The 15,167-nt window shown below is 32.2% G+C and overlaps 1 protein-coding gene across 6 annotated transcripts in view; it reads left to right on the forward strand.

Moving 5' to 3' along the window:
- The window catches only part of CSMD3 (CUB and Sushi multiple domains 3), a 610,641-nt gene that overhangs the window by 308,353 nt on the left and 287,121 nt on the right, over positions 1-15,167 (forward strand). For all 6 annotated transcript variants that reach the window (XM_027645674.1, XM_027645676.1, XM_027645678.1 and 3 more), the window contains 2 exons: positions 3,014-3,117; positions 9,055-9,167. In XM_027645674.1, the coding sequence (XP_027501475.1) occupies positions 3,014-3,117; positions 9,055-9,167 (217 nt within the window). The remainder of the gene's footprint in view (positions 1-3,013; positions 3,118-9,054; positions 9,168-15,167) is intronic.

Genomic DNA, 15,167 nt, shown 5'->3' on the forward strand with positions numbered 1-15,167 from the left:
GTATGTGAAACCTCAGTTGAATTGGGTTATGTATTAACTCTTACATACACCTTGCTTACCTTTTAATTACCTGGAATTATAAAGTACTTCATTCATACTATAGAGTAGCTATTAGTATTGATACTACATAGTAGCTATAGAGTAGCTATTAGTTGTTGGTTTTAATCCTCTTCTGTCAGGGGTATGCCTGGTAAACAAAATTATTTACTGTCTCAAGGAACAATGTTTTATTTTTTACTATGCATAAAATATGGTCCTATTTGGTGATTGCTGTTTCTGGTTCTGATTTATCACTCTCAGTTTTGCACAAAGTTACTGCATTCTCTAATTTTCAGTTGACTTAGAAACTTTTAAGAAGAAATCATGGTAATAGAACTACAAGAATAAGATTATCACATGTTAATATTCCAGATTTATAATCAGTTGCTATAGCATATTTTGTTTTTTAATATATTCTTAAATTGTTGACGTTATTAACAACATCATTGCTACTTCTTTCTCAAAAATGTGACTGTTTCACAGAATGTGATATGAGACAGATATAGACTAATCTATGCATGTGTGGCTTTATGGAACTACACTTTTCAATGTCATACCTATCCCATTATCACAGTTTTAGGTGAGTTACAAAGAGAGTGAGCTGGAAACCTTGTAACAAAACATAATTTTACTGAAAAATATTAATCAAGAAAAACCAAATAATAAACTTTTTCTTTTTCATGTACATTTATTTTAATAAAAAATAAAAAAAATCTTTGTTATCTCAGAAAATAATTTCAGAGTGCAGAAAAATGAAAGATTATATAAGAGAAGCCAGATCACAGCAGAATCATCAATAATTTGAGAATTCACTTGAGAGTAGTGGAAAAATTGAAGCTGAAGCTTATGATTTAAACACAAAAATGAAATTTAGTTATTTTTTTCATGTTTCACAGTATTCCCTAATGAGTCAGATATTTTCATGGAGTTCTGTTACTTTTTTATTTTTGAGCATCGCTAAAAAAGAATGAAAAAGGTCGTCTTACATTTCTCCAGTGAAATGAAAAATTTTTTTTGTCGATCCGAATCAAAAATAAAAGGTGTCTTGAAACTGACATTTTCCTTAACCTCTATCTTCTCCTTTCTGATGAAATACATGTAGTATGGGTTGTAAAGACAAGTACTACTTATAAAGTAGCTTATAAAGACAAGTACTTCAACTACAAAAAGACAGATGCTTTGTATCAATTTGGTGGTACTCAAGTAAAATAAAATATCGAAAAGGATATTAATTAAAAAAAAAATACTGTTCCACTTACCAAGAAATATCTGATAATGAGATTAGATTTTTTTGTGTGTTTAGTGGAAAACATGAGAAGATTTCAGAGGATTAATTAATTATGCAATTTTTTAACATCTTGATTTTCTTACTATTATGCATAAGTATTGATGTTTTTGCTGCAGTGTTATTGCAAAATGTATTTTACTGTTAATAAGTGCAATATAATTTCAAGTTGAATTCAATACTACTAGCATTATTTGCCTCTGTATTATTGTGGAGTCTTTGTTCTGTTCTGATGTAACTGCACATCTAATTACACATAATTTTAAAGTGGACCAAAAGTAAGACACTTTTTTTTTTTAAATTGTAAATGAATATGTGTCAACCTTAAATCTAGATGCGGATTTCTGTTTAAATTCTTATGTTTAGGCTTACAAATTTTGTGACTAGAACAGCACAAACTATCAAAAATATTTTTTTAAACTAAGATTAAGAAGATTTACAAGTGGTTTTCTCTGCTTTACTCAATTAAAGCAAATCAGCTTCTTCCCTACACAATTTCCCGTACCCTGTCTGTCTGTGTCCTCTTGACTCTCTGTACTTGACTGCAGCTCCTGGGCTATGATGCACACATATACGTGGACACACACATTTATATATGTGAATATGCCAAACTGGCTGTTCCTCAGTGTACTTATATTCCTATTTACACCTCTAAAGGAAAGTGTTTCTCTTCCCTTTGGACCAAGTTACAATCCTCATAACATACATCAGTTTTCCAACTTTCCTATTGTGGTTTTTGTTCATAGAAATATGTCCTTCTTTAATTACCAGAACCCCAGTGTAACAAAGTATTATGACAAAGTAACAAAGTGTAACAAAGTATTATGAGCTTTCTGATATTAATCCGTCAGAATGGCATCCACGTCTTTAACCACAAACACTCTCAATTCTCAATTATAGCTGTCAATAAAGACAATTTATTAAAGCATTAAAGATTCTTGCATATAATTATTCTGTCATTTTTATCTATATGAAAGTTTGAGAAACTTCTAGTATTTTACATAGAGACAGAGTAACCATGATTACTGCTTGGGTAGCAACAATGTGCTTTATTTTCTTTTCAAATTATATGGCTCAATTTTGCTCTAAGTGAAAAATTCATTGTTCTCTTAAAATGCAGCTGAATTTTTTATCCTTCAGCATAAATATGCATACAGTGATTTAACTTACAGGATATTAAAAATGACCATGTTTCTGATACTTTTATTTTACTAAGAAAATTACTTTTACTTTTGATGCCTCTCTATCCTACTTGAGCCAGATTACAGATGTCAGGAGTAAATTATATTCTTCACCTTTGCTGCATTTACTCAGTGAGGTACAATTATTTAGTTGGTATTTGAAGACAGTTGTATTGCACAAAGTGCAATTAGTTATATTGCCCTTTGAGTATATATTAATCAAAATCTAATGCAATTATCCAGGACTGTAATAAACGTGTAACAACTACATAAATAAGTAAAATTATGGGTCTTTAAGGAAGTCAGCAGAGTGATGATACCTGTAAATTATTATGAACCAAACCCTTTGGGTTAATTACAATAATTTATTGTAAAATATGCTAAAGTTGCATGCAATTATTAATTAGAAGATATATTTTATTTACACTGATGAAAATCTTATTTACAGACTCATCTCTCAACTACAATTATTTATTTCTAAAATATATTTATTTATTTTATTTCCTAGGTTATTCAGATAAATTTTGAAGAATTTGATCTGGAGATTGGTTATGACACACTGACAATTGGTGACGGAGGAGAAGTGGGTGATCCTAAAACTGTGCTTCAAGTGTAAGTCTTTTGCATTTACAATTTGTATGCATTGAAGAATGTAATTAGTGTGTTTTTTGTGAGACTAAATAATTATTAGGATCAGGTAAATAACAAAAACTAATCTTACTGAGCTTCTAAAATTACTGAAGGTGACAGTTTAAATACATTGTTACATAATTACTACTCTAAATTCAGAAAGAGATGAGCTGGACATCACAAAAGAAAAAGATAAGCTAAAATTAGAAGATTTTAAGATGCATAGTCTGGACATTCATGTGTAGACGTAAATTTTAGGTACTACTGTGCCACCTTTATAAGCGTGTTCTCAAATAGAAAATGTGTAAGAACATAATTGAAAATAGATAAATGGACAACTTATACACAAACTTTTACAATCTCCTAGCAAGGTTAACATGACAAAAGATATGCTATAGAATGTTGACCTTTAAGTGTTTATTGACTATCACAGATTACTCAAAAAAGCAAGTTAATATAGTCATGAAAATTACTACAGGGAAAGGCTGAATAGGATATTACCTAAACCACATATTTCAAATAAGCACTGAATATTGAATAAGATTTTTATCATCCATTGACATTCTCACATAGAATATGTGAACTCAGATATATAGACATACAATATACTTAACAATCACCGATTAACTTCAGAATCCATATTTCTCAAATACTTAACTTGTGGCACTAATTTTCGTTCATTCCACAGTCACTTGAAAATATGCAGAACACTGTAATTGGTATTGTTGTCTGTCATTTTATGTAGCTCCAGTTCTGTTCTGAGTAAATAATTCAGTATTTTCTAGGAGAAATGAATGCCTCTTAAATTACATTTTATTTATTTTTTTTCAAATGAGAATCAATTTTATGAAAAAAAAAATCCAAACTGAAAGTGTGATTTATTGCTTAGAAACCATATTTTGCTTGTAAGGGATTGTCTAATATTTAGAAAATAATTTTTTTAGAGGCTAAATATTATTTACTCGTTATTTTTAAATAAACTGACCTCCAGGAAGTACCTCATGTTATCATTAGTTCAAATGAGTTAGAAATTAAAACAGAGATAAGAACAGAAGGTAATGTTATAAAAGTTTAGTACAAAATATATTTAATCATAAAAAAAACGAATAGCAAAATTAGGATTCCTTAGAATTATATTCGCTATGGTATATTTAATGGAAATGTATTAAAACAACTTTGTGTATTGCAGTTTTCCATTATTCACCACTAGAATGATATCAAGAATTAGTTTACTTGAGTACCCTGAAACCAAGGTTTACCTCTTTCTCTGTCCTAATTTCACCTCATTAATATTAGTAGTTTTACAGCTTTGAACAGAACATACAGCTTTTTCAGGATTTGCAGATTTTTATCATGAATTCCCCCTCAGATTTGTCATTCAGAAGACAGATTATCTGACCTTCTAGTTTTTTAATTGGTTTTATAATCGTTCTATCTTTTCTGTTCTGTTCTATTTTGTTTAATATCTTTGTCAATGGTCAGGACAAGGGTTTGAGTGCACCCTCAGTCAGTTTGCAGACAACACCAAGTTGGTCAGGTGTGTTGATCTGCTGGAGGTTAAACAAAGAGGTGAAGCTCACGGGTCTGTAGTTCACTGGATCTTCCTTTCTCTCCTTTTTAAAAATGGGAGTGATGTTTCCCTTTTTCCAGTAACCAGGGACTTCAGCTGACTGCCATGACTTTTTAAATATGATGGAGGGTTGCCTGGCAACAACATCCACCGGTTTCCCCAAGATCTTGGATGCATGTTTTCAGGCCCCACAGACTTTTGGCTTTTCAGTTTTGTCAAATAATCTCAAACCTGCTCCTTGCTTACAGTGGGAGTGACCTTCTCCCCCAGGTCCCACCTAGAGGGTAGGGGAAAGAAATGGGAAACCAGACTGCCAGTGAAAACTTAAGTCAAAGAACTTGTTGAGTACCTCGGCCTTCTCTATATCCATTGTCACCAGTTCTCCCTTCTCATTTATCAAGGTGGTCACACTCTCCATGGACTTTTTTTCCTGACCAATGTTAGAAGCATTCATTGGACATTGTTCCAATGTCAAATGATGGAAGAAGCTGCCCAGGGAAGTGGTGGAATCACCATCCCTGGAGGTGTTTAGAAGATGTGTAGATGTGGTGTTTAATTACATGGTTTAGTGGTAGACTTGGTAGTGTTTGGTTAACAGTCGTAATTGATGATCTTAAAGGTCTTTTCCAGCCTAAATATCTGACTCTTAGCAATGAGAAGACCGAAATTTGCACAAGTATTTCAGGTTCACTTGCTTTAGGATAATGCAAAGTCTCTTCAGCGGATTGTAGATGTGTTAATTGCTTCTAATAATAAATGTGAGAAGTGGGGAAATACTGTACTTTCTATTTTATAGGCAGTACCAATCATTAAAAATATATTTCTGATAATGCTGGAATTCAATTTCTGCTATTCTTAACATTCCTAAACTATATGGAATCTTCTCTCATGTAAAAAGAACCTTTATTAAGTACCAATTCACCAGGTCTCATTAAAATTTAACTGAAGTATTATTGCTGAATTACAGTATGCATTGAGGCACAGTAAAATAATATTTCAAATTTTGAGTAATGTGGTAAAACAGTCTGTCCAGCTTGTAATTCATTGAGCATGTTAGTATTTTATAAAAGTATTTCTGATGACAACACTTGGTTGGGGAGAAATGATGAACATACAGTATTAAACTTGTCATAAATGTAAAGGAATTCTGAAAAATTTTCTTTAATAAAAAAGTTAATTAGAATTTTCAAGTGTTAACATATGATAAGAGAATCTGTTCTGTAAATAACTAGGTAAATAATTTTAAAGAATTATTACTATAGTGATCCTGGAAAAGCAGAAAAGAGGTACCTCATTAATTAATGGAGTTTTATTATTAAGTAACATTGTATAAACAAAATGTATATAAATCACAAGTATGTTATTTTTGTTTACCAGTGGAATGATTATTCTGTGATCAGAAGTAACAATGGTGAAGTTATTAGGATTGAAATGCATAAAAAAATTACATGGAAGATGGAACATAATTGAGTACTCTAAAAAGCATGTAAATCTTTTCTCCTGTGGGCCATGCAGACTTTGTCTGAGATATGATGCATAACAAATAAATCAGCTGTTGTATCATTTAATTTTTGGATTTTAAATTTTAAAATAATTATCTTTCCTCCAGAAAATTGCTGAAGAATATTAGTTTGAATGTGTCTGGTTTACATGTTGATAATGTCAAAACATTTATCTTCCATTTTATCAGTTAATCAGGGAACCTATCCAAGTGCTTAATCCTCTAGTTTTACTGGGCACTGCTTGATAGGAAGGTTCACAACTGAAAACTGGAGTGGCATTTTAATAGAACTATGCTTCCTAAATTGATAATTACAGTCCTGATTATTCCTACTCTGTGGATGTTAATCACAGAAGTAGCTAAACTGCAAAACCTTTTCAGTACTTGTCATTAAGTTTCCCTGACTGCCTGTAGTTCTGAGCCTATGTATATGTGGACCCAAAAATGTGAGTTTGCTCCACCCTAGGGTGAGTCTGGCACACTGGTGAACTGAAAGCTATACATTTTTTTGTCTCTGTGATAAGATGACTAATATGAAGGCATGTGTTAAGCGTTATTACCAAGGGATAGAGGGGTAGAAGGAAAATAAATGGTGGATCCTCTTTCATACATCAGTCCCAGCACTTTTTTCAGGATGTTTGGAAGTTTGCTTTCAACAGGTAGTCTGACAGTTGCTGCAGTTGACTTTTAAACACAATATGCATCTGGGCACAGATTCCTGTAACACATGTTTGGAAAATCCAGTGCACAAGACAGGAAACCCATTCTTAATCTTTTCGTATGCTTTGTGTATTGGGTGTGCATGCATCCAATCTCCCATATTACAGACTGTCTTCTGCAAATGGAGAGTGTTGCAATTTTCTGAATATCCTCTAAGCCAGCCTTCAGTGTGTGTCACTAGCATGTAGGAGGGGTAGTTCTGGAGTAGTAGAGGAAGAGGTGGAAAACACCCTGCTGAGTATTGTAACTGTTAGGCTGTTTAATAAAAAGAGAGACTTCATAATCACATACTTCCATTTCTACTGCTCACAGTGTTCACTGTTCATCTTTTGAAAAGGAAGGTGTAAGAACTTGCTTCCAGGAGAGAAATCCAGGTAGTGAATCCAGGGTAGAGGAAACCACATAAATCCATGGAAAGAAAGAAAAAAAAGAAAGAATAATTCACAACTAAAGAATTGTGTTATTATCTTAAATAATTCTTAAATGCCATTTTTTCTGAATCTCATTACTCTGTGGCCCCTTCCCAACTCTCTTTTAGGGATCCTGAAGGACTTAAAAGTAGAGCAACAAGTGATTTATGTGTTTTGTTGATTTATTCTTTCTTTTTTAATGTATTTTCAAATGATTTTTTTTTCCTCATGTACTATTTAATTGGAAAGTATTGTTTGTCAAAACTATGGATTTAAAAAAATGTATTTATAATTCATTGCAGCAAATAGAAATATTAAAAAGTGTGATAAGTGTTTATCATAGAAATTATTCTGTCTAACACAACAGAGAGATAAATATTCTCAATGGCCTTAATATTCAAAAAATATACTGTCAACCACCAGTTACAATTACAAAACACTGTTAACCATTACATCAGTGTTGTTTCTGAGGAACATCCTGTTAATCTACTAGTTTGGCAAAGACTGAACTCACTGAAGACACTTTTCCTTAGTGCAGGAATGAGCAATTAATATGTTTTGGCCAGGCATTTACTTGCTCTGTTCTGGCAAGAGGCTTTGTAGTAGCTCCATCTGTGAACACAGATGTGGGAAACAGACATGAATTTCTCCCACGGTAGAGTATTTCATACAGAAACAAGCTAAAAAAGACCAGAGGGGAGAACTAAAATTAACTGCAAAATATATTTAAAATAGTCCATTTGAAGTTTCAGCTATCTTTAAAAAATGGTTACAAATGTGAAAAAAATGAACTAACAGTTTGCACTCTTATACAGTCTTGTGCTTATGATCCATTTTACAAGAATGGAAAATGTTTTCGAACTTTTCAGCGTTCTGTTTCAGATGATAAACTCTTACCAAATTTGAGACAAAGTTTTGGGAAAAAAATGTAATATGACATAAAACTGCAGCTTTCCCAACGTTTCCTTTATGCTATCATATTATTTCATTCAGCAAACAGAATGAATATTTAGGGTTGCATTAACTTGCAAATTTTTGCAAACAATATGAAAAGTGGAAAAAAATAAAAAAGAAAAATCAAGTTTAGTTCTTTCCAATTAATCACCATCCTGCAAACAACATTAGAAGGTTTTAAAGTTGTGACGTTTGTTATTTTTCTTAATGAAGAAGCAGATGTCAGACTGTTCTTCCATTGTTGTGTAGAGGTGATGAGGGGAGGAGAGAGAGTGCAGGGAACACATGGACCATCATAATAGTGTTGCTATTTAAGAATAGCAGCTTCCTTTTCAACATGCAAGGCATGTATTCCAAAGTGAGTAGCTGTATACCAGAGAAATCAAAGAATCAGTGTAATGCCTCATTATGGGCTTCTAGTGCCTTTGATATGCCTGCATGTACCCGAGTCATGCACACAGTGCTGCCAGACAAGATTCAGGATTAGGGAAGTTACATGACTTTCTGGACCAGCAACTGAAATATTTCAACACAACGTGAGTAGTAGTTACATGTGTTTATAGGCTGCAATCAAATTCACAGTCATTGGAAACTTGAGAGCTGTCTTGGCTAGCCAACCAGGAGATAACTAAATTAGTGTGAGCTGAATGTGATGAATTTATAAAACATAAAAAATGCTAAATAGTTATTTAGATTACTTACAAAAAGAGAAAAAAAATCTAGTTACTTAAATGGCTTTACAGATTTTTTTTTTCTATCTATAGGTTAACTGGGAGCTTTGTACCAGACTTAATTGTGAGCATGAGCAATCAGATGTGGTTGCACCTTCAAACGGATGAAAGTGTGGGATCAATTGGTTTCAAGGTTAACTACAAAGGTAATGATACAACACTGGTGTACCAAAAATTAAGACAATATTATGAAATGTTTTTCTTTCATATTAGTGGATGAATTCTATTTCCAGTTCTTTCAGTTTTAAAAACAGGAAAATGCAAGCCGAATTTAAAAAAAAATAGAAAAAAGTTAATTTATTCTCTTAAAGGTCTTATGTCACATGAAACTGCACAGCTTTTATTTGCTGTGTTCTTACAGCAGTTGGGTTTTGGCGTATAATTTTACCTTTATTTTATGGTATTTAATATTGAAAAATATTTAAATGAAGTAATTATTTGATTATTTAAAGCTAATTGTGTAAAAAAAATGAATACTTCCTACATTTTTTTTGAAAATTAATTATGCCTATCACAACAGAAAAAAAACAAAACAAAAACACTTCAAGTGAAGAACTCGAATTTCTGCTGAGCTTGAGCCAAGACAAAGGAAAACTTACCTAATAATGTTCTTTATGATCTTCAAGTGCATAATGCACAATATAAAACAGCTGTTGCTATTTGACATTTCTGGGAGAATAAGCAGTTTTTACAGACTATGAACAGCAAAGTCAACCAAAGACTAAAGTACAACATATACATGCATATATATGCAGTTCTATATTATTACAGAATTAGTTATGTTTATTATTCTTATACTACATTTAACAGAGCTGTATGTATTCTTGTAAGAATTTTTTTAATTGAATGGTTTCTACCTACCACCCAAACCAGATAATAGAAAGTGTGATTATTCAACAGAAAGGGAGAGGGGAAAGACAAAAGTTAAACCAGTGACTGCGTGTATTAGAAATGGAGCTGATGTTGCTGAGAATGGGAAAATGGAGTGAATAGGTGTACTGAGAGTAAACCTATACAATGTGACTTGCTGGCTTTTTTTCTGTCCATAACTTTCCTTTGGCTTTCCACGTCTATTAAGCCCCATAGTGGTATGGCATGAATGCACTTCGCTCTTAATATCTTGTAGACTAAGACAGAAAGATCTTAGTACTTTTCTGTATGGTGGCCATTAAGAACAAGGATTTCCACATTCCAGCTGTTGAAAGGGGGAAGAAAAATAAATAATATAAACAAGTTTAAGAATTTGTTAATATAGCAAAACTTGAAACATAGCTGAGTAAAAAAGGAAGTGTTTTAGATCTGAACTCCAAATAATCTGCACAGGTTAAGTTGTTGATTCTATTATTTACAGGATTCTTTTCTGGTAAAATTAATTTTGCTTGCAACAATTTTAGTTTGCAGAAGGCACAGGATTATTGTCTATTCTTATAATGTTCTACTATGTCTTGTTTTATTCATGAGTTACATTTATTCTTAGAAGCTATAGTTCTGCAAGAATAAAATTAATCGAATATGAATAGTTAGAAGGATACAGAAAGGGTGAACATTCATAACAGCATCTCTATATAATCAATTTTGTGATTGTGTACCTAGATATTGAGTCTATATTTCTTTCTTGTCTTACAATGGTAGTTTACACTAGTTCACTAAATAACACTTGAATGCATCAGGCATTCAGTGGGATAGATACTGTGTGGTGGGGCTTGTTTTGGGTTTTTTTTTGCTTTGTTTTGGTTTGGTTTTATTTTGTGGGTTCCCCCCCCCCAATCCAGAATATGAGATAATTTTTTTATATAAATTGCCTTCACTTAGATCCCTGAGAGGATGTATTCATTAGAGAAATAGTGGGCAATGTTCTTAAAACGAAATGGGAGGAGTAGCAAGGACAAGTCAGGTTTGAAGCGGTTGCTATTTCTGTTGTTTTTCCTTTGTGTTGAAGTTCTTTCTTGTAAAGATGGTAAGCTCTGAAAATGTGTAAATGGATAGTATTTTGGATGATCAGCTATTCTGAAATTTAAGTTTTGGAAATAATGAATTGGAAGATGAGAGAAAGTCCAGTGAGGTAAACTGAGCATTTATGTTAGAACAATGTATTCAGGGCTATGACAGAACTCTGAATTCTTTATAGAATCAAAGAATTGCAAAGAATTTTCTCTTTTCAAAGATTTTTAAGAATTACTTGAAAGAATGATGATTTCTAGGAGTCAGGGTCAGAAGACATTTTAATTGATTTCATGAATTATTAATTATTAATTTTGTGAATTACTCCCAATTGCTAAGTTGAGCATACAAGTACAAGTACACCCAACTTACTTGCACATCTCTTGACTAGATCAAATTCTGTTCCTTTAACTTGTCCCACCTCACAAATTTCACTATCCAATTAGACACCTAATTATGGCTGATTCTGTATCTATTTATGTCTTATATAATAAGGTCTTGCAAGTTTCTGCTTACATCAAAGGTACAATTAAATTAGTATTTTAGATTAGATTCAGCAGTTTGATTTTTGAATGGAATCTTCTTCTGATCATTCTCACTGTCCTTGTTTTAGTTTCCATCATGGAGCAATCTTGAAAGGCACAAATTACACTTGTTTGAGGTAATTCATAATATGCAATTTAATAGCATCCAACTCCTAATGGGCATTTATCAGGACCTTATAAAGCTTTTCCAAAGTAAAACCACTAAAACATAATTAAATCCTCGTAGATAGTATAGATACTGTATCTTTTATTATTTCAATTTACAGACCTGCTTATATTGGAGTTAATTAGTTGATATTGTACTTGATAACAGTACCTACTAACAGCTAAAATAATTTATCACTAAATGGTTTTGATGCCTAAATATCTGCTTTAATGCTTCTGAGACTCAGCTAACTGGAGGTAGTGGAGATGTACATGCCTCATTCCATCAAAATTCATAAGGACATTCTTCAATGTAATTGACATTTAGTTCTGAGTCTGGTAGACATTTTAAAAATATAGATTGTTCCAAATCCTACATGGAATATGATAGAAGGAAGTAAAGGTCATTACCCAGTGCCCCTCAAAATGGTATACTTGCTCAAGGTGTAAGATAGAAGGTCACCTCCTTTCTGGCTGGAATAGAATTGAATATACCCTACCATTTTTAATTATAGAAATAGACAAATAAATTTTTTAATACCTCCACATTTATCAGTTTTCAGCTGAGTAATTCCTTTAAATTTATGTTATTATAGGAAGTAATATTTTATTCACTTTTATGTATCTGACATTTGAGACAATCTAGTAAGTTTCTCTGAAATAATAAAATTATGTGTCTATTGTACATTATTATGTGTCTACTTGTACATTAAGATGTTGCGTATGGAGTTATTTTATGGTTTTAATAGCTAGATCCCATTGTAATTATTTAAATATAAAAAATAGATATAAATATTGGAGAAAGTATTTTAAAGTAAATAAGTGTTCATTGTTGTTTTGAAATTCCTTTTACAGTAACCCATAGAATAAAACTAATTAGGAAGGTAGAATAATGAATATCAGGATTGGGTAGGACAGAAATACAAGCACTGCCTTACTAGAGATGTATTTTACCTGTTATCTCACTTGTATAAGCTTTGTTTGTTTGTTTGTTTGTTTGTTTATAGGGTTCAAATATATATATCGTTTTATTAAGTAAAAGCATGGAATATTTAGAAATCTGAAATTTTAAGTTAATTATTTTCAAATCATAATTTTGGGGATTTTTTTTTTTAATTACTGTTCACAAGTTGCATGAATACTTTGGATCCTTCGGTATTTCAGAAAATGGTGCCGTATTGTCACAGTAGCACTTCTGTTCCCAAAGCCATGGTGAAGAGGAAAGAAGCACTTATCTAAAAAATAGAAGAGAGACAATGTCCAACATATTCAAACACTGGAACTGAATGGTCTTCATCTATAATTGAATAAAAAAGAGCTGCAAAAAATACAAGACAAACAAATAAAACCATGGCATAGCCTTCAAACACTAGAAACCCAATTTTGTGAAGTAAGATTTTGGAGAATTGTGAGTATATTTAAATTCACAAAAACCCTTGAGAATCTAGCGATGGAATCTTACAGTTCTTGGAAAACTATACATGAGAACTTTAAATGCAATAGCTTTCATATACACAAGCTTCCTTTTGTAACTTTGGACATATGTGCAAGATTAAATTCAAAATATTCCTTATACAGTTTTTCAAAAAAACCTGTATGACAGAATTTGTGGAATTAAAATATAATGTAAATAATGATGATGTAAATTAATAGAAAAAAAGGTATTTTAAGAAATGAAATCAGTAATGTAAACACAGTGCAAAACTATTCTGTATTAGGACCATGTGGGAAAGCTGAACTTCTGTTTAGGTCAGATTTGAGTTCTCTGAAACAGAAGAAAATATCCTCAGGGCAGTCTGATTCTGTTGGGTCCTCTGTTTCTGAGCTGTGGCCAAATCTGAGGGAATTTTTTTTTTTTTTGTGTGGTGTCTTGGTTTTTTTTTTCCCTAAATAACTGGCTACATGCTCTTTAAGACCTCTTAAATCAGTAGGTTCTTCTGATAGTTCTACCTCCTATCAGGACAAAATCTGTACAATAATACATCAGATATACTCTAATCTAATTGTTTAAGAAAATAAAGTTAAAGAAGGTTACGTTGACTGGAGAGTAATGATAAGTTGTAGAAGAGGATTGTTTAATATGCCAAGTTAGGTGGGAGTGTAGGTAAAAAATGAATTTAAAGCAAAGTAGACTTGCTTATTCAATTTTCTGCATCGATGATCTAATTTTAGGATATGGGATTTACACTCTGACACCCAGTATTTCAAAAGATTTCTTTTTGCTTAAAGCATGACTTTCATGTTGCTTCAACCACTGTGGCAGCCTGGGGTAGCCTTCTGGAGTTCGTGATCCGCATTTTCATCCTATTTTCCTAGCAGTAAGCACTGAGTTGCAGACACATCTGAGGTTTTTTGTCCCAGATGGCACAGAGATATTTTTCCATGACTAACTGCTCAACAGCCTTTGCTTTTTTACTCGTGACAGAATACTGAATGATCTGAATTATGCATAGTTTAATCCATTGTTAGTCCTCTAACTAAGTCTGGAAACATGAATTTCAGACATATATGTGAAATAAGATACGTTTGCCATAACATGGGCTTCAGTAAGGTCTCACAAGTTGTGAGTAACTTATCTATGAAACATATGTCTTTGTGTTCATTCTACCAAGAAAAATATAACTTTAATTCTTGCTGTTAATATTACAGTCTAACTTTAAAAAAAAAATTCTCAGTGAGATTGTGGACAGTTTCATTATGTAGTTTTTGTTTTGGGGTTTCACAGGACATTTGATGTGGTTTTCTTAGTTAAATACTACATAGTGCTCCTTTTGTGAGAAAGGGGGAAGTGAAGCTTTTGTCCTTTCTGCACATCAAAATCAGGAATTAAATCTATGACAAATTTCTCATTTCTGAACTGTTCAGTTTATCAATTTCAGTATGTATTCTCTTGTGGTATTTTCACTGTTGTGATGATTTCTGTTGCCTTTGTACCCACACTCCTCATGTGTTTGTTCTCTTTGTGTGTGCTTTGTGGTGCAGTAACTAGACAGGATCATATAAATGATTTATGTAATTGGATTCTAATACCCCCAATTCTATTTCTTGTGCATCCTAACTTCATTTTGCAGAAAGAATGACAAGCAGAGATTCATAGTAATGGTAAAAATCCCTGCAAATTATTTTAACCCATGTAAGCCTCATGATTAGTACAAATTTTAAAAGATTTAAACACTTCTTTTTTGCAACCGCACTAAGCAACAGTTTACTAATACAGAACAGCTTTCTTTGTACTGATTCAATTTCTGCTGAAAGTGTGTTATTGACAAGTTTTGTAATTCAAGATTGTTAACTTTCTGCTAAGATGATAATTGGTGCTGTATTTTACTCTTGTGTTTTCCTGCTTTGTTGGCCAGAATTCACTGCTACCTTTTTCTGACCCTACTCAGTCAGTATTATCGAAATATGTTAATAATACTTTTATCTAATTCTCAACCAATATATTCAGCACAAAATTTCCTTTTTTATAATCCCTAGATTATAATAATATGAGAACAGCTGTACAGAGTCATGATA

The sequence above is a fragment of the Corapipo altera genome, unplaced genomic scaffold (assembly GCF_003945725.1).
Source record: "Corapipo altera isolate COAL_440 unplaced genomic scaffold, ASM394572v1 51, whole genome shotgun sequence".
Taxonomy (NCBI): domain Eukaryota; kingdom Metazoa; phylum Chordata; class Aves; order Passeriformes; family Pipridae; genus Corapipo; species Corapipo altera.